This window comes from Prunus persica, chromosome G1 (genome assembly GCF_000346465.2).
Source record: "Prunus persica cultivar Lovell chromosome G1, Prunus_persica_NCBIv2, whole genome shotgun sequence".
NCBI lineage: Eukaryota > Viridiplantae > Streptophyta > Magnoliopsida > Rosales > Rosaceae > Prunus > Prunus persica.
The window spans coordinates 25,928,036-25,949,496 of NC_034009.1; the positions used below are offsets into that span (position 1 = coordinate 25,928,036).

Here is a 21,461-nt window from a genome sequence, read left to right on the forward strand (position 1 = left end):
AAACAAAGAAAGTTAAATAGAATATGAATGAAGACTAAGAACGAAATTTCATTTTCATTGTTTGTAGTTTATATAAGGGCACTGAAAAATCCTGGTGGATTTGTCTTACCCATTTTTGTCCTGATGCCGTTCAGGTCTGTCTCCTCGAAATCATGCATCTTCCTTTTTCAGACACACTGGAGAAATGTTGATGTTTTGTTTAGTATAAAATCTTTTTGCCTCGTAGGTGCATTATCATTGCTCTAATCTCTGGTCATACCTCAATCTACTTTTGCCCATTTGTTTGGCCCAACATTCCGTCGTCCGAAATTACGTAGGTAAATTAGCAGGGCTCTAATAGAGAAAGGTACAAAAAGACAGTGTTGTGTGATGTGTTGCACACAATTTTGACATCACTTTCGGCTTGAAGACTACTTTTGTTGAGGCTGCATTGTTCGTAACAAATCATGGATGAAGTCAAGTCCACGTCGAAAATGTGCAACACAATTGAGATAAAATCTCACACTACAGCACCGATAACTTTTGCGATAAAATTATTTCCTTTTGTCGACTAGACTATACATTATATGACATGTTTGGTCAAATTATAAGTTAAAAGAGAAGTCGTACCAGAAAAGACAGAGAAAAAAGAGAGCAATGAATACGAGCATAGATTTGAAGCTCAAATTGGATTCTACAACCCTAATTTTACATATCTTTTAGCAGTGTGTTCCACCCAATGGCTGAAAGGAGGGAAAAGAGAGTCCAACTTGGTAAGGATTAATATCAACTTTATTAAAGGTATTGGATTAGCATAATCTGAACATTTCGGGGTCGGTTAAGATAAACTTGATCTTGATGATGAGATCAAGCATACGTGTCATTCCATCTGTCTTTCCAGTCGAAAGCTTTCAATTATTGCATCATTCATGGGAAACAATAACATCTCCATTAATAAAATGTGGAAAGCTGAAGAAGAAATAGCCAAAATAAAAACTCAGAGTTTTGAAGTTGGCAGAAATCTGAGGGCGTATTTGGTTTTGAAAAAGACTGTTTTTAAACATAAAGTTGGCATATAACAATAATATTCGAGAGCAGAGGCACAAACCTACACGCAGAAAAAGATAATGGTAATGATTGAGGCCCCATCCATGACCATGGCGTAGCAAAGCAATGAACACCAAATAGCAAGTCTTTGGTCAACTTCGAGTAAAAAAGGAAGAGAGAAAAGAAGGGTTTGGAATTAATGTTTAAATTGGAGTTGAGGGGATGGCAACCTGTTGCTGGTATGAGTATTCTTCCTTTCTTTCTTCTATTTAAGGTTTAGGCTTTTGAGCAACTTCTCCAATCTCATTATTGAGAGTGGACCTTGTGGCCAAAATTGCATACGGAGTAGTGATTAGGTCACCGCTTGATCAATTCTATTGGACCACCATTTGTGTACGGGCAGGTGTATGTAATAAGTGTAAAGTACTGTGCCTCCACACTCCCATATGGTACAAAGTCGAAGATTAATATAGTTCGATCTGGTTTATGAAGATCAAATTGATTTGGTTTGCCGAATAGTTATGACGGATTTTTTCCCACCTATCAGAATGGTGTGAATTTGCGCGAGAGTAACAAATTATACAAAGAGATAGGAGCATAAATTGATTAAATTTAGTCTCAAACTAGTAGCATAATCGAACAAAACAGGTCATAATCAAGTAAAGTTTAGCCGGTTTGATTCAATTATGCTTGAATTGGTTTGGTGTGGCCGATTTGTTAGGACGGTTTTTGCCCCCACCTGCAATTTCATTGGCTTCACTTGGTTAAAAAGAATGTCAGCCCTCGTTCATTGCTAAAAAAAACAATTTGTCTAGTCTAGATCAAACATCCATGATTTTTGTTAAATCAGAAGCTAGATGCAAAACTTTAATAATATTTCTTGAATCTTGATACTACACAACACAAGACTACAAGAAGAAGAAGAAGAAGAGACTGTGTGAAAAGCAATAACCAGAATTGGGCTCCATTTTACAGTAGAGAAAACGCTGTAGATGGATGCCCCAGATGAATGGACATACAACACAGAAAGCCCCATTCAGCATGCATTTTTGCACAAATACGGACAAGACTGAGAATGACAGAACCAACTAAGATCGATGCGCATTATTTACACTTCAAACACCATACAAACATGTGAAGGCTGTCTCTCTCTCTCTCTCTCTCTCTCTCTCTCTCTCTTTCTCTCTCTCAATATTGCCACCATTGGCTTTTAAGGAACCAGGCGGCCAGTTGGTAAGGGAACATTGACAAACCCTCACACCAAATCAGTTCGATTTGCACACGTGCGACCTTGCACGTACTTATCCCCCTTGTCTAGGACTGCCACGCGTGTGTGTGTGACAATATCCTCCAACTGTGTCACATGGGACCTGGGCCAGCGGTTTTAACTGCTGTCTTGAGCTCTTGAGTCTCATGGAACCAAATCTTATTGGGCTTCCTTTTTGTTGGGCTACTCTTGTTCATATCTAGCTTGAAAGTTATGGGCTTGGTTGATTTATTTTCATGTTAGGCTTAGCTTTTAAAAGTAATTGTGTCATGAGACTTGACTGATTATTGGACCGATGCCCACTAGGGCAAACAGACAAGAAGAATGGTTCCAAGGGAAAAGGCCATGACCTTGACAACGTGGAGACCTGACTTCTTGGGTATGGAGCTCTGCAGAGGATTCAAAGATGACGTTGTCGTTATGTGTTTTTCAAATGGAGAGGGGTCCCTAACACTATATAGTATATGATAAATACCAAAACGTTAATGGGAGGCCTTATTGTTTGACTTTTAAATGTGTAAAGCCGGAGGAAACCTTCATGTATCGGGTGTATGCATTTTTTGTTACTATCTCTCTCGTCACGTGATTATATTATACATTTAATTTATCGTTTCAATTAAATATTTTTTTATATCATAACACGATGTGACAAAAAGATCAATCCCGTAGAGAGCCACCGTCCTTGTCAAAATAACAAACCATGCATCTAAACGAATTTGTTATTTAAAAAGAGGAAAGAAAAGAAGAAAACCCTACGATTAAATACAGGATACAGATTGGATAGAGAAAAGCACACTATTGTTTTCCACTTCTTGTTATTCTCAAATGCGACAGGTGTCAGGTACTCGATTCTTGATTCTTGGAGGTGCTTTGTTTGTGGCATGAGCTAGAAAAAGAAGGCACTTGATATTTCCAATGGAGGGTTAACATCGAATTATCAATCATTAAGTACCCATCAGCATGCAAAGATACTGCCTTGCTGGGCATCTAATTAAATTACTTTTTAGTTGTAGCCTTTTCTTTTATCATTATTACCTTCCTGATAACGAAAAGACGCAGGAATAATATGAATCAAATTTAAAAAAAATATAAAGCACATGCGATGTTACTGGAAAGCCAAGCAAAGCAGCTGTTGGGTATCTTTGTGTCCATTAATTCTCTTGTATTGTTTCTCCTTAATTTTGATTAGAGACCTTTAGACCAACTTTCTATAAAGGGAAACGCAAATTAACAATTTTTTTTATATATTCCAAATCAACAAACCACATGAAAGTTATTCACACACAAATATGGTTTCCTTTCTTTGTGTTTCTCGTCAACCAAACTTAGCTTAACTGTAGCCCGTCCAATACGAACCAAGAAAAAGGAACTGTGGGTTGACTCGCCAAAAAATAAGAACACAAAATTTAGCTCGCAATAGGCAATTATTAAATTTCAGAAATTTTATAAATTACTCACCTGTGTAGTGGTTTGAAGTAATTATTCCTCACATAAAGTCCTAAATTTAAGTTATATCATCTATATATTATATGTGAATCTAATATATTATCGCTCTTTTAAATAAAAACAAATCATAAAAAACAGAAATTTTTTCGTAAGAGAAGAGACGTGCAAAAGGCCATAAAAAAAAAGGAAAGAAAGAAGAAAGGAGTCTTGTTGACGAAAGTCGTGAGTCGTCGCTCCAAACACTTAACACTCCGTACTCTATGGTTTAATTGAACGTTTGGGTCAAGTCGACGCACTCAAAATGACAGAATTGGCATCGCTATTAATTTTGCTAACGTTCATTTTTATAAGATAAAATGTTACTTTCACTTAATTAACAACGATTAATATTGGTAATAAGTTAATACGTGGCGACGTGTGTCAGCTGCCTCATGGCCACATATGGCACATTTCGATTATCTAAAGTCTAAAAGTCTAAAAGTCTAAAGTCTAAAGTAGAGAGAGAAAGGAAATGGGAAGGAAATTGCATGAGAAAGTTGGAAAGAAATAGGACCATTTATGTGACCAGATCTACTATTTGTTTTTGCGTATTCATTTGGAATTTGATTAGACACAACGCACCAAATTGCCTCGTAGATATTTTTTAGATGGTGTCATTTAGGAATTGTTCCAACTTCTAAACTCTGATTTGAACTTTTAGGATAGAGACTTGAAATGAAGGGTTCAATTGTTCATCTTAACTAATCGTACTATGGAATAAAAAGAGTTCTTAAACAAAGGAAACATCTATTGTACGAATTAGAGTCGTGAAAATGGATATGATAAATCATTACGTTTGGTAAAATCATTGTTGGAAATTTAATACGTGGCATAGTCATGTTTCATACCCTTCACTTTTTTTTGGGGAAGTTTTATACATGGCATATGCCGAGTGTACTTTACTGCAAATAAACTACATTTCTAACAAGTTAAAACTAATTAGCTCTTAGTCTAGTTGTATTTACCTTCTTATTTTTCTAACATTACAAGAAATCGAGAGTTCGAATCCCCTTGTAAATAAACACAAAAAGTTACCGTTAAAAGCATAAAAGAGGTGCATTTTCATCTTATGTTTAAAACTTTCAAAAAAAGCTAAAACATTAAATTAAAAAAACCCCATAAATGAAAATAAACATACAAAAAGAAGGAAAATAAAACAGAAGATGAATAGTTTGGCAACGACTTGCGCTTTATTAAATGTGATTGAAATTGAACTAGTCAGAGAAGGAAAGGCTTTTGTTTTTGGTCAACTTCTGAATTTCGGTCGAAGGAAGAATGAAATGATATAATCAAACGCAACTTCATTAGGTAACCACTTCACCAGAATCATCACCATTCAAGCTATATTCAACCATAAACACCCCCACCCCAAAACAAAAAACAAAAAAAAACAAAAAAAACTCCTTGACCAGTATAATAATGAAGACGACTTAATTAGTTAGAATAATAAACTAATTTAGGAACTAATTCATTAGTTGATCAAATATTTGTTTATACTAACACAATGAATGTACAATGATTATAAGCCATGTGCTGCTCTGGCATAAAAATGGGGTATCATATTTTACTTCTCAACAACAACAGCAGCAGCAGCATTGGCACCACCCACCATTCTTATCCCCCTTCCCCCTAATTACAAGAAAGGAAAGCCTCATGGTAGGACCCACAATTTTCATCAAATTTGAATATTCTAAAATACAATAATAATGAATGTATGTATTATGACATTAGTGAATTAGTATTATACACATTGAAGACACAATTTTTTTTTTCTTAAATACCACCTTGGCCTTATTCATTTTCTTTCACTTGCTTGGACAGAAATTAGAGTTAAGATTGTTATTAAACCTATTTAAAATAAATAATCAAGCCAATGGGTACTAAATAAGAAATACCAAAAGTAATGAGAAATCCAAGCGCAAGTCTCCAAGGGGCCCAAAAAAACCTTTGCCACCTAGAAATATACGGCACTCAACAAGATATGAAAGCCAAGGACAGCGGGACACGTGTCCAGGAAAGCCCAAGAGAGGAGAAAGACGTAGCTGGAAATAGCGATGCACCAATTGTCAGCAAAATCAAGCAGGAGACGACACATCGTCATGGCGTTATCGGCCCTTGATTAAGCCAGTCACAGGACGCGTGGTCCCCCAAAACCGACCTCCCCCACCCAAGACCCAGCCAATGCCGTTTCCTTCCTCATGTTCCACCACCCAAAATGACATAAAACACCCTCCTGATTTTCTTCTAACTAAAGAAACAATCTCAAGATCCAACTAGTCTTTGGTCTAGTGGTATTTGTTTTCCCTTATAACATGTTTACTTATTACGGATGAGTATTGAACAGTTCCAAGAATGATTCTATTCCTAACTTTCTCTATATTTTATTAATATACGAGGAATAAAAATTTATATGAGTTTTAACTCACATTAAAATCCGTAACCAAATGCTCTCAAAATAAAAATTAGAAAGAAAAATTGATCTGGTTTTAATTATTTTTTCATAGACTTCCAACTCACATGGATGATAATAACGATATATATATTTGTGATGATTTTGATACTTAATTGTGGCTAACCTTTTTGCGGTAATGTAGTTTTATTGTGGATATTTATTTTGAATTTGAGTGTATCTAGGTTCCTTAAAACATCAAGGAACTTTAGATATTTATGATAAGTTTGATACCTAGTTGTGGTTAACCCCTTCGTCTCCGTGTAGTTTTATTGTGAGTGTATTGGACTCTTGTAAAATTATCTTATAAATATCTTATCCTTTATCGAAAATAAATAAATAAGAAAAACGATCTTAAGGGCATTTTGGTAAAAAAGAAAGAGAAAAACTAGGTTAAAATTTAATAATAATCAATCGTTAATGGAAAATAGAAAACAAAGAAAGAAGGGGAAGGAAGGGGAGGTGGGGTAGACGACAAGTGAAACGGCTTCATTTCGTGTAGGTGCAGTGTTGCGTTGTGAGGACAACTGCCACCCAATACCAGAGAGGCCACAGCCCACACACCCTTTCCTTCTACTTATTGTTTCAGCTTTGCTTTCTCAACGTTCTCTTTCCCCTTTTCTTTTTTCTTATTATTCTTTTCCCTCAGACTCTAAAGTTGATATTTTCCCCTCACTATTTTGGAAATTCTTAGGCATCTCTGATCTGTATGCTTCTGTGAGACAGAGAGAGACGGCTTGAGCTTCATCTTACCTGCTTAACCAAAGGGGCCAATTTTCTCCATTTAGAGTCTCCATTTCTGCTTGGGGCAAGGAGATCGGGGAAGTAAATCTGGGAAAGTTTCCGATTTTGTTTTGGTAAATTTTCCGAGGTTGATCGATCTGTTCTATCCTTTACTCTGGTGGGTGGTGGAGTTATTGAGAGGAAGAGACAAAATGTGGTGGATGATGGGTGAAGGAGGAGGCCATTACTGCTCTAAGAAGACCGATGATATTTGCGGCAATGTTTGCGGCCAGGTACTTTACTTTACTTTTTTTAAAAAAAAATTTTCCTTTAAATTTAAAGTGTGGTACTTTTCTTCTTTGTATCTCGTTGGTGGGTTTAATGGTTTTTGTTTTCTGGGTTCTGTATTTTCGCTTAGATAATGTAGCAGCAATGGGATTTATGAAAATTGTATATCCGGAAATTTGCGTTAAAAACTATTAACTTTTGCTGCGTTATTTTCAAAGCAATTTTTTTGGCATTTGAGTTTAACTTTTTCACTTATTTCCCTGAGTTTTCTTAGCGACCAGGTTTAATCTGTGTGCTTTTTAAGACCTATGTTTCTGTGATGCTGGTCAGCAGTCTAAGTATGGCAACCAGATCAGATGGGCTTTCCTGCCTTTGTTTTGTTGGCGATATGAAATTTGGCATAACAAGAGCACTCGTTTTATATATCTTGTTCTTCGCCTTTCTTCTCTTTGGTTTTCTGATCCATTGCACCTTTCTACTGAAACTTGCATGAGTTTTATGTATCTGATACGGTTCAGACACCTGTGGAAGTGTTGGCCCAAAGATTAGTTGGGTGCTGAAAGAACCCAAAGGAAATAGAAACTGCCACTGGTTATAAACTTTTATTTTCTCTAGATTTTGTGACTTTTGGTTTAGAATTGACAATTGTTTCTGCCAACTAAACAGATATCGTCGCATTCATGTTTCTGCCATCTATGAATTATGTAAAGGATTATCCCCTGTGGTAGAATGTTTGCCTAGTGAAATGATCATGCACTGAATCTATATCTGAATCATTGAATGTTCTTGGAATTTCTTGATTGGTGGATTCCAGCTTGTCTTGTGTCTGACAGATATGCCCTTTACTATTGTGCAGGAATCAGGCAGAATGTTGAGTATGTCAAGAGTTCGCTGCATTCTACGTGGATTTGACTTGAAAGTTCTCATCATTCTTTTTACACTTATTCCGACATGCATCTTTGGCATTTATGTGCACGGACAGAAGATCTCATACTTCTTGCGGCCACTATGGGAATCGCCACCCAAACCTTTCCATGATATCCCACACTATTACCATGAGAATGTGTCCATGGAGAACCTCTGCAGACTTCATGGTTGGGGCATCCGTGAGTACCCTAGGCGTGTTTTTGATGCTGTGTTGTTCAGTAATGAGATGGACATCCTTACCATAAGGTGGAAAGAATTGTATCCCTATGTAACGCAGTTTGTTCTCCTCGAGTCAAATTCAACATTTACTGGATTGCAAAAGCCTCTGTTCTTTTCCCGTTATCGTGATCAGTTCAAATTTGTGGAGCCTCGGTTAACTTACGGCACTACTGGAGGAAGATTCAAGAGAGGAGAAAACCCATTTGTTGAGGAGGCATATCAGCGAGTAACACTTGACAATCTTCTCAAAATAGCTGGTATTACTGACGACGACTTGTTGATAATGTCTGATGTTGATGAGATCCCAAGCAGACACACTATCAATCTCCTGAGGTGGTGTGATGAGGTTCCTGAAATCCTACATCTTCGGCTGAAGAACTATCTTTACTCCTTCGAGTTTCTTGTGGACAATAACAGTTGGAGAGCTTCAGTCCACAGGTACCGGAAAGGGAAGACGACGTATGCACACTATCGGCAGACAGATGACATCTTGGCTGATGCAGGGTGGCATTGTAGCTTTTGTTTTCGGTATATCAGTGAGTTCATATTTAAGATGAAAGCATACAGCCATTATGACAGAGTTAGGTTTTCTAACTATCTAAACCCAAAAAGAGTTCAGAAAGTAATCTGCAAGGGGTCTGATTTATTTGATATGCTTCCTGAAGAGTACACCTTCAAGGAAATCATCGGGAAAATGGGACCTGTTCCTCATTCCTTCTCAGCTGTTCATCTTCCATCCCATCTGTTCGAGGATGCGGAGAGGTATAAATTTCTCTTGCCTGGTAATTGCCAAAGAGAGAGTGGCTGAGCTTTATTCCAGCAAGGTTTGATGACGGTTTCTGTAAAGATAGTTGGTCATGCAGCTTCTGTGACTCCTGAACAATCAATCGATGACTGTGGTGTGTCGCTGACATAGCCGTGCCTCATGCTTGGGTAATTTTACATCATTCTTTGAAAATGTTGGGGGGCTGGACAGACTTTTGGGTACTTATTAGGGTAATGTTTTGTACATAACTTTCACTGGAGTTGGGCTTTTAGTGTAAGGCGGAGCATGTCTATCTACTGAGGGAGCCTGCTATGCTGGGGACAGTTGTCACAAGGTGCTTGTGTTTTCTTAGCTCTGGTGTACTGCGTGATTCCCCAGATATACTGGAAAGATAGTACAACGGTCCTGAATTCCCCTTGTTGGGAAATTTTGTTTATGAGACATTTTATTCGTTTATGCAGTGAACTGACTTTATTTGTGACATCTGAATTGCTTTTAGATCTTTTATTGATCAAAAGGCACACTCGATAGGGCAGTTTGTGCCCTTGTGCATGTTCTTTTCTCCTGTCATGTTCCTTTTGGTTGAAGATATTCGTTGGAACTTTCTTTTTTCTCCCTTTATGTATGGAGTATATCAATGATCTGCACTGCCCTGCAAGTTTTTCGTTTTTCTTGTCAAGTTTCCTTTTCATAGCTTGCATCTGTCGCGTTGGTTGAAGTTGTAAGGATCTGAGTTTGTTGGGAAGTAATGTTTCAATGAGGAACAATAAAATGAACAATTATACATGTAATATGTCTTGTGCAGAATTAATTTTAAAAAAAACATATATTGGACAGACGAATGTGAAAGTGTGGAGGATCATTCGTAAAATACTTTCGTTCCTTTAACTCTTGTAGTTGGAAAATGCACTGCCTATCTGTCGCTGTGGTGTATTGGCCCCACGGTCTGTCGCTGACCAATTGACTCAACTGTGTGTTAATCAACATTCATAGAATCACACTTCCAAAACATTGATAATTTATTCTGTTTCCTTCCTCATTGATGAATGATAAGATCCTCAGGTAAAATGGGAATCACATCCATTTCCATAGCATTTCTTAGATGATGCTATTCTTTCAAAGTATGCGGATTGAAATGCGTTTATCTGGTCACAACTTGCATTACATTCAAACCAAGCCTATAAATGGCACCTCCAACATGATTAGAGACAACCCAGATCGAAATATTACAGACATAATAAGACACTCCAATCAAAGAAAATGCGTCATGCCTCCGGGTTCCAGCAGCAGAGCTATGGCATGCGCCAGGAGGCTCAACAACAGAGCTATTCGATGCACCAGGAGGCAGCTTGGCACTCAAAAGATGACTATCGCAACAACCATATTTCAGCCTTTTCAGGTGTTCAGATTGTGCCTTCTTCATGCCTCAACTCTCAGCTGTTGAAGCACAATTTGATGTTTGATGGAAGCCAAGCTCTGCAGTTGCATGATGGCAGCTGGCATGCCCAAAACATGAACCAAAATGGATGGTGTGGCTCCTATAACCATGCCTCTGGTGCCAAAAATTTAATGCCTCTTATAGGCGTCACCAATGCCTCACAGTTTTCACAAGGTGCTGTGTTCAACAATGCAATGGAGAATGTTGAATGTGAGACTATTTTCCATGAGGTGCATGTCCCTGCAACAATGAGAGTGCAGGAAATGAGATATGAGCGCAGCGTTTGGGGTAATCACGACGGCCTTCAGTACTGCCATGGCTTCGATGACAACGTGAGGTGGAAGCGCAACGAGGGCTGGAAATCTGAGTGGCTGTCAAAGGGAGCCTAAAATGGGAGAGATTTTTGTCATCAAAGTTGTGTTTGGTGCTAAGTCATCGCAAAATGCTCTGCTGCCTCTACTTTGATGTTTTAAGATCACTGTATGATATGCTCAGTTGCTCTTTTCTTTGCTACTTTCTGAACCAAAAGATATAAATAAAAAGCTCATAATTACTAAAACAAAACTTGCTTGGTGATAATCCAGGATGTTTGGTTGTTTTCAATTCCCCTGCATTCCTCCCACCTTCTAGCTAGATCAGTTGAAATTTGCTGAATCTGATAAATGGAAAGAGAAAGAAAGAAGAAATGCAAAACCCTCGTCTATTTTGAATTAAAATTCAGTAGTGAAGTATCTGAAAATTTGACCACATATTAAGCCTGCAATTAGGGAGAACAAAAACCCTACTGGTGTCTGCTAAAATAAAAAGTTCTGTGACTTGTCCGAACCTCCAAGCATTAAACTCTCATGGTGGTCCAAAAATTATTTTATATGTCCTGTTCATTGTGTCGCCTTCTCATGAAAAACGATTCACTGTTATCTGAATCTTGAAAAGCCTATGTTATTAAAGTCCTGCCGACAGTGTGCCAATTGTAGGTAAAAATTGCTCCATGATCACCACCTGTTCATGAATTTCAACAAAGTCACCATCACAATTTACGCTTTCAAAAATCTACCATATTTTTAACTGCCTTTCAAACCTCTCTTTACAAAGAAGGTGTGGTCAAATACTAATCTTTTTCATGTATCATTGTTGTCAATTAGCAATATCCCATAAACGATAAGATTGAAATGATTATCATACATACTCTAATATGTTCAAAGATTCTAACCGATCAGTAGCTAGAACTTATTAATTATTATGAAATTGAACACTCAATTCTGGAAAGTGATCTTAAATAGCCAAATCAATGAAGTGACGGATACAAATTGGCTTCCTGGCAAGATCAAAACTCGTTTCCTCAAATTGTTATCATAAAGGCTTTGACCATTGATGCAAATCCCAATTTCGTTTTAAATATTCCATTGATAAAGTTACAAGTGCCTTAGGAATTCCATCCTCCCCAATACATCTCAAAATGCCCCAACTTTTTGTAATCCAAAAATCCCAAGAGAACTCTTTTAGTGCTTTTTCTTTATGGGATTCTATAGACCACCAAGTTGGCCAGAAAGAGAGGCATCAGATTCAATCTTATCGTTCAAGAATATAATCTTATTCTGTAGATATAATGCAGCTCAAAAATTCAAACCTTGCACGTTCCTCTACCTTAACCATATATATATGTATAAATACAAGCCTTTCACCTCAGCATTCTCTAACCTACTAAACAAAGCGTTTGAAAACTACAGAAAAGAAGATGTCGTTCATAAGTAGTAACTCAAACGACTACCCGTTCTTTGTAACCACAGTAGTGGCTCCTGTGCCTAACAGGCCCATTTCTGAACCCCATCAGCATCGCCCAAAACACCATGTCAAGTTCAGCAATGAGTTTGAGGAACGTGTTGTTGAGGAGGCCCCGAGAACAAGGAGGACATACGTGGCACAATATCAGCACACTCCAGTTCGTCAGAACTATGTGGTTCAGGAGGCAAAAGATGTTGATGATGAAGCTGATGAGTTTATCAAGTTCGAGCATAAGAAATTCCTGGTGAGCGAGCAGAGTAGCCTGAGAGATTATTAAGCACAACCCCCCCTTGTATATTCAAGGTTAATTATCAGCCCTCAATAATAAATTACAGAGGGCATGGGCTAATGGGCTAACTTGTGCTATATATGTTACCAGATAAATAATGTCAAAGCTTTTCTTTCAAATTTGTATCTGAAATTTGGTATGTAAAGGCTGATGATTTCTAATGAAACTGCAGCTTTTCTTTTAAGTTTGTAATCTGTCTTCTTGATCTTCTTCCCAACCCCAACACCTAAATTCTTATTTTCATTCTCATTTATGTATGTCGAATTACACAACTTGTGCATTAGATTAAATGAAATAAAACCCTATCTCTATTTTTGAGGAAAATTTGGTGACACCAGAACATCTCATTACAGCTTAAAAGGCATGCTCGAATTGTCAAGCGGAATTACCACAGTAGTTATAGCCCTCCCCCCTTCCCCTCTGCTTGGCACCAGGATCGAAAATTCAAGATTTCTTTCCTCCTGATGTAACTATTAAAAAAAAAACAAAGGCATTCTCGAATTAGAGAGAGAGAGTACAAGATTGAACGTGGCCCATAGTTAAACTAGAGCCACTCATTCAACTTAATTATTACACATAATTCAGATCAGAATCTAATCCCACATACCTAAACTATGATGCCTATCTATCTATTTGTATCTCATGTGATACCATCCGTCCAAATTAAGGCTGCTGATTTGTTCACTTGGTGTTCCAAAATTATTTGTATTCTAAAACCCAAAAAAGAAAAAAAGTAAAAGCATCGAACTTTCTTTTTATAATAAAAGCATTCGCTTTCCGTTTGAAAAACAAATTATACAAAAAAAAAAAGAAAAAAAAAAAGAGAGCCTGTTTTTCCAAATAGTATCCGAATCATGTCTCTTTTTATAAATGGCATAAATCAAACATGCTGAAAATCTTTCAAGACATGTGTTCCACTCTTTTTCTTTTTTTCTTTCTTTTATTTTTTGTGTGGTGGAAATTACCTCAGACAATTTCTGTCCAATTCCAAGTCCCAAACCTTCTGCTCCAGATTGAAGATGTGGGAGAAGCAGAAACAGAAGCCAAAAGAAACCACAGATAAAGCTTCAAATTAATGCCTCAAATCCCCTGCTTCTTTTATTCTTTTTATTCTTCTTGGTACTTGTACACACAGAAAATAAAGCAAAGCAACATTGTTAAAGAACTTTTCTCTAATTTGTGCTAAAAAATAACAGGGAAGGAGAAGGCCCAAAAACAAAAACCAAAGTACAGGTGAAATGCTTCCAGAGCCAAAAAACTCATCTTAGTAAAAGACCCTCTGTAGAGTCGTTGTATATCTAATCAACAGAGCGGCAGAGAGGGCAAGTAGAATGGTTGTTGTCAAACCACTTCTCCAAGCAACCTTTGTGGAAGAAATGCTTGCAGGACAATTCACTCACCTCTTGCTCAGCTTCAAAACCACACAGACAAACACAACACTCCATTGCCCCACTGTTTGTTTTGGCCACACAAGTATTGTTGGGCCTGCTGTTGCTGTTGCTGTGGCACAGAGACTTGAACTGGGAAATGGAGATTCTTCTCTCTCTTGCAATCATCTCTGCTGGACACCCATCTGGGTTTTCCTCAAAACTCTGAGAATTCACATTGGCACCCATCACTTGGAGCACAGATCTTACCATGTTCTTTAACAGAGCCACTGACAAAACTGTGTTCATAACCAGCACTGGAAGCACACCCTCTGCTGCACTAGGAAAATTTGAGAGCCCCATTTGTGCTTCTCGGTTAATTTCTCAAGACACCCACAATTCCCCACAACCAGAGAACACCTCTCAGTTTCTGCAAAACCTACGGCACAAATGAAGAGTCTCTCAGAGAGGCACCAAAGGAAGGAAAAAATGGGATGGGAAGCAGGAATTGGCTTTTCCAAATGACAAGCCCAAAACCACACACCTAGTACTAAAACCAGCTTGGGCTTACTGATAAATATACCTAGAGGCTGATCAATGCCACCAACATGTTAACCACGGTAGATGACGGATTTAACCATGGTTCATGGCTCAAATGCAACACGTGTAAGGTTCTGTGAAAGGCTTAGATAGTGACTGGTTATTTTTGATATAATGGAGTGAAAAATAAAAATTAAAAGCTGACATTTTCACTGGCACAAAAAGGGTAAAATTGACGTCGCCACGTGTCCACGGAGCTTTTGGGAGGGCCAATGGGTTGGTGTGTTGTGGCAGGTTTTGCGACCTTCCAGTTGTTGAGTGGAAGTTTCTTGATTCCCGGAGGAGTAGCCGAGTGGAAGACCAATGATTTTGTGGAGGGGCTCTGTCGATATAACAATATATATATATATAGTTCCCTTTTATTTATTTATATATGTAAAAATAAATAATAATAATTATATTATTAGTTTCCTTCTATTTGTTTATTTATATATATAGTCCGAACGTCTATCAAATATATATTGATATATCCCTCAAATAATTATATATTTTTATAATTATCTTCTTCTCCGAACAAGCGAGTGGTCCACGTTTTTATGCTCAAAAATCATCATCACTGCCCAAAAACAAAACCTGATTCGATTAATGTTTGATAGATTTTGCTTGCTCACGGACAGTTGTAACGTGTTTCTAATTGTTTGTGTATTCTGAAATTCATTGCAGTGACAGTGAGCCATCGCATTCACACCAGAATTTTGACAAAGATCAAGCAAACATCACACCACAAAAATATCAGCCCACAAGTTGTCTGGTTCAGATAACATGTTTGTAATGCTATAATCATACTTACCGTGTGCTGTTGCTAACAATTATCCATGCGCAACATGAGTAACTGTCTGTCAGTTGTTTGGATTTAGAGTTTTAGCGCGGATAACTGTCCTTAACATTTCAGTAAGTTATTCTCAAGTGTATCTTGTATTAGGGTTCAAATAGATGTTGGCAGCTTGGTAATAGCTAGCTACTGTTAGAGAGGTGCTCAAAGATTCGGTAGCTGAAATCCCACTATCAAGAGATATTTTCATCTGAAACATGCGACCCAAAATACCAAAGAATTTTGCTGCACTTTTGCACGACCGTGATACTAAGACACAAACAAATTTTATTTGCATCTTTTCCTTAGGATTTAGTGTACTGTGACCACAGTTGTAGGCATTACGCGACAAGATCTGGCTCTTCATGAAACAAGAAGTCACGTGAAAAGAAGGTGGTCTTCAAATCCAATCCTCCCCTACATTTTGCCTGGCAAAACATTTTTCCAGGCAAAACATTTTTCCATGGTAACTAGCAAGTCCACGACAACCCAGCTCCTTACATTTTACTTGGTTAAACTAATTACACTTACACCTGAAAAAATTACAATAATAACATAAATGAAGGGTTTTTTCTACTGCAGCAGAATCGATCGGCTCTTTAAAATTCGAATTTATTGGTATATAGTATATTTTTAATTAACAAGCACATATCTCTAACAATAATATGTTGCACCCCACTCAAAGTAGAGGTCACTAAGCACTGAAACTCTTAATTGACGTCGTGTTTTACTTGAGGCCTAAAACTGTGACTGTCAATTAATGAATATGGCGATTATAACGGATTTTACAAATTTATGTAAAACTCTAAGCGAGATAGTGGTCATGATCATTGATTGTATACAGCAGCTCTGTCACCGTCTTGTCATCATTGCTCTTCCTAATGGGTTGTCGAATTGGAAGGATCAACCCCAATGGCCTTAAAATACGCATTCTCCGCATTCGCTACGCGCATCTGGAACATTGTCCATTCCTTTCTGCACCTTTCCCTCACCTGGGACCAGTAAATATGCAAAAGTGTTATCAGTAAACTTATATATGCGTTTTACCAACAAACAGTTAAATATATTTGGTGTCCAATAGATAACCCTTGTATCGTTAGAATAAGAAGCTCTACATACCCCTTGCCATGGTGCTTTTCCATTTTGCGGTTCACCCTATCGAAAGCCAAAAATTATTAAGTATTTCGTTCTATTATCTGAAAAAGCGTTTAGTAAGGAAATGGGAAATGAGAAATGATAGAAAGTGCTACTTACCTGGCTTCCAAGTGAGGGAACGGTTTGATGAACAATCCACTGAGAATCTACAACTCCTATCTTCTCATGCGCAGGCTGTTTTCAAGAAAGAAAAAAAAAAAAAAATTAACTTTGAGTTCCCTTGGAATCCCCACCAGGGAGGATAGAACGTGGGTCACTCACCTCTACACATTTTCTCAGGGCAAAGTCAAGACCCCACCCATGGACCAAGTCATTCTGCAATCATCCAGTATTGCAATAATAAAATTAGGTAACAAGCCTGCTAAATCAATTAAGGACACAAACAAGTGGTGATAACGAACAAGTTACAATATTTAATACCTGAATCATATGCCACACACAGCGCCAGGCACTTCTAGAAAATACTGGAGCCATGATTTCAACAAACCTGAATTAAAACAAGCGAACACAAATGTCAGACAAAAGGGAAGTATAGGATCAAATCTTATACAAACAACACTTAAAATGCTCTCTTTAGTATCTTAATATCTTACGCTGCACATGGAGGCAGATGTGGGTCAGTGCACCAGCCAGGTTTTTCCACTGTTTGTCTGGAATAATTGGAAACGAGGATTACAAGATTATTCCCTAAATTTTAAACTAAATCTTATATAAATAAATTTCAGTTTAGGTCTCATGATTTACTTGTGCACTTCACGATCGCCTCTCCTCTTTGTCATCTGCCATGTTAAGCCCTTGTTGGGTTCCAAACCAGGCTGTGAAATCTCCAAGCCATGCTTCCTCACAAGTTTTATGTATCTGGAATTAGATTGGAAAGGGAGGCATAAGAAAGTTTTTTAGTAGGCTAATAAATTCACCTAAAAGAATTACTTTGTAACCAACACTCACTCTTCTGCATTAAAATGCTCGACTCCCAGGTCTTCATCCCAGATAAATATGTAGTCATATGGGGCCACAATGTCAGGATGCAAAAATCGCTTGGCATACCACCTTTGACAAAAAAATTTAAGTCATAAACCAAGGAAGCAATTCATTATTGAAGTACAGATAGTAGTTAGCAATTGTGCATACCATTTAGTCTGCTTACGGACACTAACATGTATAGCTCGCTCAGACCACTCAAACTCATCCCATTCAGTTGTTTGGCCATCGTAATGAAAAAGAAGAATTGTAAAGTTCTCTGAAAACTGTGAGAGAAACATATTCAGTGACACATGTCCACCTCTCAGAGAGAGAGAGAGAGAGAGAGAGAGAGAGAGAGAGAGAGAGAGAGAGAGAGAGAGAGAGACCTTTTTCACTGCTGCATCAATATTCTTTTTCTGATTCAAACCCACGGTGAATGTTACAAGGTACCTTGGTTTGATGGTCAAGTCCTGCAATTGCCAACTTAAATGAATCACGGTGCAGTATATTGAAATCAGAAGTATTCTTATGCCTCCAAAAACAAAAATTCTACCAAAGGGGTAGATAAAAAAATAAAATAAAATAAAGAAGAAGAAGAAGAAGAAGAAGAAGAAATCAAATTATTCATAAAAACATCACCAGGTACATGTCAAATGATATTTTTTTTTTCTGGATGCCATATAAATTACCGAGTAACTCAAATCAGGATAACAGAGAACTCCATATCAAAAAATGGTTCCCTGAACACCAAATGCTAATGGAATCCATTAATACCATTCATTCTGCATTATCTTCAGTATATATTGGACCATTCCAGGCGTTGTGGAAAGTCCAAATTGTAACTATGTTGATTGCATAAGTAACAGCAGAATACACACCTCACTGGGCTTGCCCCATAATCTGCGCAAGTAGAAGTCTGACTCAGCTGCAAGAATTCCTGGTGGTAGTCTTTCTGCACCTCTAGGATTTGACGGCACCCAAATCTGCAGTAAATGTACGTGTAACTTCAGATAAGTAATGCCTATATAATGTGAATTTGGAATGCCAGAAGAGGAAGCTGTGAACTATATTGGAAATGATACTCATATTTTCAGCAATTATCAGGCCTCTCCTCATAGTAAAACAACATGAAAACGAAGCAAAATGGTCCCAGCATGCAAGTACAAGATTGCATATATGATTCAGTGATTACACGAAGCCACCTCATCTTACAAGGAATATAAAAGTAATGAGAGAAGATTGTGAACAATATCAGGGAAATGAAACCCCTTCTTTCTCAATCTGTCTCTTCTCCAAATCATATCAATGAGAGCGGGTTCAGTTGAGAATCATGGCTCCCACACTATAATCCAAAAACTATGACAATTAACCTTGGAAAGATTTACTTCTATTTTAAGGAAGTCCTTATTGAGCTTAATGGAATGATGATCATATGATCAATACTATTAAACCAGATCATCTCCGGCTGGGACTGATAAAAAATGATACTTTTCCCTCCCGTTTGACCAAAATCAGAAGCCAATTTAGGTACTGTAGTAGAACAGCACAAGAATCTCAAATGCATTTATTGAACTGGTTCTGGATTTGAATTACGAAGTAGCTAAGATTCAATGCACCCCTTAGTAACATACAGAGTTAACAGTGATGTAAAACCTGTCATTTTGGAATTTCTACTACTGCTAATGTCAGGGAGAGGAGGTATACCCTTCCTGTACCATTTGAACTCTGAGCTTTAGTTGAGCTATTATTACTCCTCGTAGAAGACCAAGCATTTAGAATTGTTTGCCTGGAGATGTCTGATTTCTGGTCCTCATTGTACGTTAGATCAACATTTGGAAGAAGGCTGGACGAGAGGTTCAGCTGTCAAATTTTACACACATTAATTATGTTTCATCATCTAGGTAAGTATTAAAGCGGAGCATAACAGATACCCGGAAAAAAATTAGCGCACCTTTGTTAATGACAAGGTTGGAAAGGATACACCTATCAAGAATCCAAAAACTACTCCTACAAAAGTTGTCACAATAAGCCTCATAGTCTCGTTTGGTTTTCTACCACCCGCACTGCAGCCAACAAGATGCAAATGTAGTTAGAGAAGATCAGATCTCTAAAATAAATTTAAAGAGCAACAAAAGTTAACTCATTCCGATGAAAATAGACTGTCACAAAATTTAACCTGCGTGAAAGGGTTCCCATGTTATTTACAAGCTTCTGACTATAAATTCACGGAAAAATGAACTGCAAGTACAAAGCGATAGCTGATCTGCATTATTTAACAGGTTTTCAGTTGAGAATTCCCCTTAAAAGAAATGATGACCCTCATGAAGGAACACAACAATTTAAGCAAGACTCTACGACTCAGTAATACAAGATTATACAACTACGAGAATAACCTGAACATTTGTTTCTATCAAAACAACACATATATCAGGGTTGACAAAATCGTAAAAGTAGATGGGCATAGCACTTACAACTCACAACCCAAAGCTGCTAACCTAACATTATTGATTATACTATCAAAAGGTTAAGGTGCTCCCGTAAGATGTTTTCTCTATATCTCTCTCAATAACAACATCGCACTTTTCCCTGTGCTTCAAATCGAACCCACAGAATACATTGACCATTTAACAGCAGAAACTGCATACTTATACTCAGACCTTTTTGAATAGACATTCTTCAAACGCAATATAGAGAAACAACAAGCAAGAAATCATGTGCTCGTTCCTCTTTGCCCTCTACAAGAACTCTGCCGAGAAAGAAGCAACCATGTGCTACCATTTGACAATCAGTAGCTAAAACAAAGTCACAAATCAAACACCCATTCAAAACCCTCCATGGTAAAGTAGACCACGTGTTCCCTTTGAATTAACACCCAAACTACATAACAAAGACCCACTTCCTCCCCCACTATTATAATTAAGACAGACAAGCAGCTGGGCTTGCTTAATTTCAAAGATAAAGAACACAACGACCAAAAGCATAAACCCGATCACTAAGTTAGCTCACATAATCAAACATATGCAATGTACTCATCAAGCCTTTCCGATCAAACATCTTTTACCTTAAAAATTAAATATAAAACTCCACGACCAAAACCGCAAACGAAACAGTACAAGGATCTAGCAAATTCGTAAATAGCGAGACAAAATAAATTGTAATAAAAAAATTGATATCTCGGATTTCTTAAAGCTGTGGCAATCAAACCAATTCAAACAGGAAAAAAAAAAGCAGAAAAAAAAAATTCAAATGCAAATATCAGAAGCTAAACAACTAATCGAGCTCAGCTGAGCAGCACTCTACCTCTCTCCCTTTTTTTTACCTTTCTTTTTTAATCTGAGTATCCAAACAGAAGCGTAAAAAGTGAATCAGAGAAATTGAAAAAGAACAAAACCGACCTCATATAGTTGAATAGCTGGGCAAGATCTGCTGTAGAGAAAAGTGGTTCAGAAGCTGAGAATCACGCGAAAAAGCACTTGCAGGACTTGGTGATCTCGGGGCACAATTAGCGTGAGAGAAATAATAAAAAGATATTATAAAACAAAAACAAAAACGCAAAGCAGCAATTTCAGTTTGAGAGCAAGAAAACTATGATTTTGTGATTTTGCAGAGGGTTGCGTTGTTTGTGTGTGTGTTTGGCTTTGGGCCTTCGGCAGTGACGATTTGTGTTGTTGTATGTGAATTGACGAGAGAGCTGGGAGACTTGGCTGGACTCGGGAGGGAAACACAAGGAGAGAAATATGGGGATTTTATATTTATCTCGCCAGAGATCTCAAATTAAATTCACTAAGTAAGAAAACCAGATTGCGAATTACCAACCTAACTTATTTTCAAAAATGGATTTTATTAGGATTTTGACCTTAACCAGACTCGTGATCACTCCTTAATTGGTAACCCACTTTATTTATT

The 21,461-nt window shown here is 37.5% G+C and overlaps 3 protein-coding genes across 5 annotated transcripts; 1 reads left to right on the top strand and 2 right to left on the bottom strand.

Moving 5' to 3' along the window:
- LOC18792252 lies at positions 6,652–9,929 on the top strand. Its single transcript, XM_007222961.2, has 2 exons — positions 6,652–7,243; positions 8,095–9,929. Exons 1-2 carry the CDS (start codon positions 7,163–7,165, stop codon positions 9,190–9,192), a joined length of 1,179 nt encoding a protein of 392 aa, XP_007223023.1. The 5' UTR covers positions 6,652–7,162; the 3' UTR covers positions 9,193–9,929.
- On the bottom strand, positions 13,501–14,589 carry LOC18789983 (probable E3 ubiquitin-protein ligase XERICO). The gene has a single exon (XM_007223645.2). It carries the CDS (start codon positions 14,387–14,389, stop codon positions 13,958–13,960), a length of 432 nt encoding a protein of 143 aa, XP_007223707.1. The 5' UTR covers positions 14,390–14,589; the 3' UTR covers positions 13,501–13,957.
- On the bottom strand, positions 16,015–21,407 carry LOC18790126. 3 transcript variants are annotated; one of them, XM_007222719.2, is made up of 15 exons: positions 20,951–21,407; positions 19,732–19,818; positions 19,507–19,618; positions 19,260–19,415; positions 18,434–18,538; positions 17,942–18,025; positions 17,724–17,839; positions 17,541–17,642; positions 17,337–17,450; positions 17,186–17,242; positions 17,013–17,079; positions 16,854–16,907; positions 16,692–16,766; positions 16,557–16,592; positions 16,015–16,429 (listed from the first exon to the last, which is right to left on the bottom strand). In XM_007222719.2, exons 2-15 carry the CDS (start codon positions 19,749–19,751, stop codon positions 16,316–16,318), a joined length of 1,212 nt encoding a protein of 403 aa, XP_007222781.1. In that variant the 5' UTR covers positions 19,752–19,818; positions 20,951–21,407; the 3' UTR covers positions 16,015–16,315. The 3 variants fall into 3 exon arrangements, with proteins under 3 accessions (XP_007222781.1, XP_020426398.1, XP_007222780.1); XM_020570809.1 differs by lacking the exon at positions 20,951–21,407 and adding an exon at positions 20,213–20,231; XM_007222718.2 differs by lacking the exon at positions 19,732–19,818.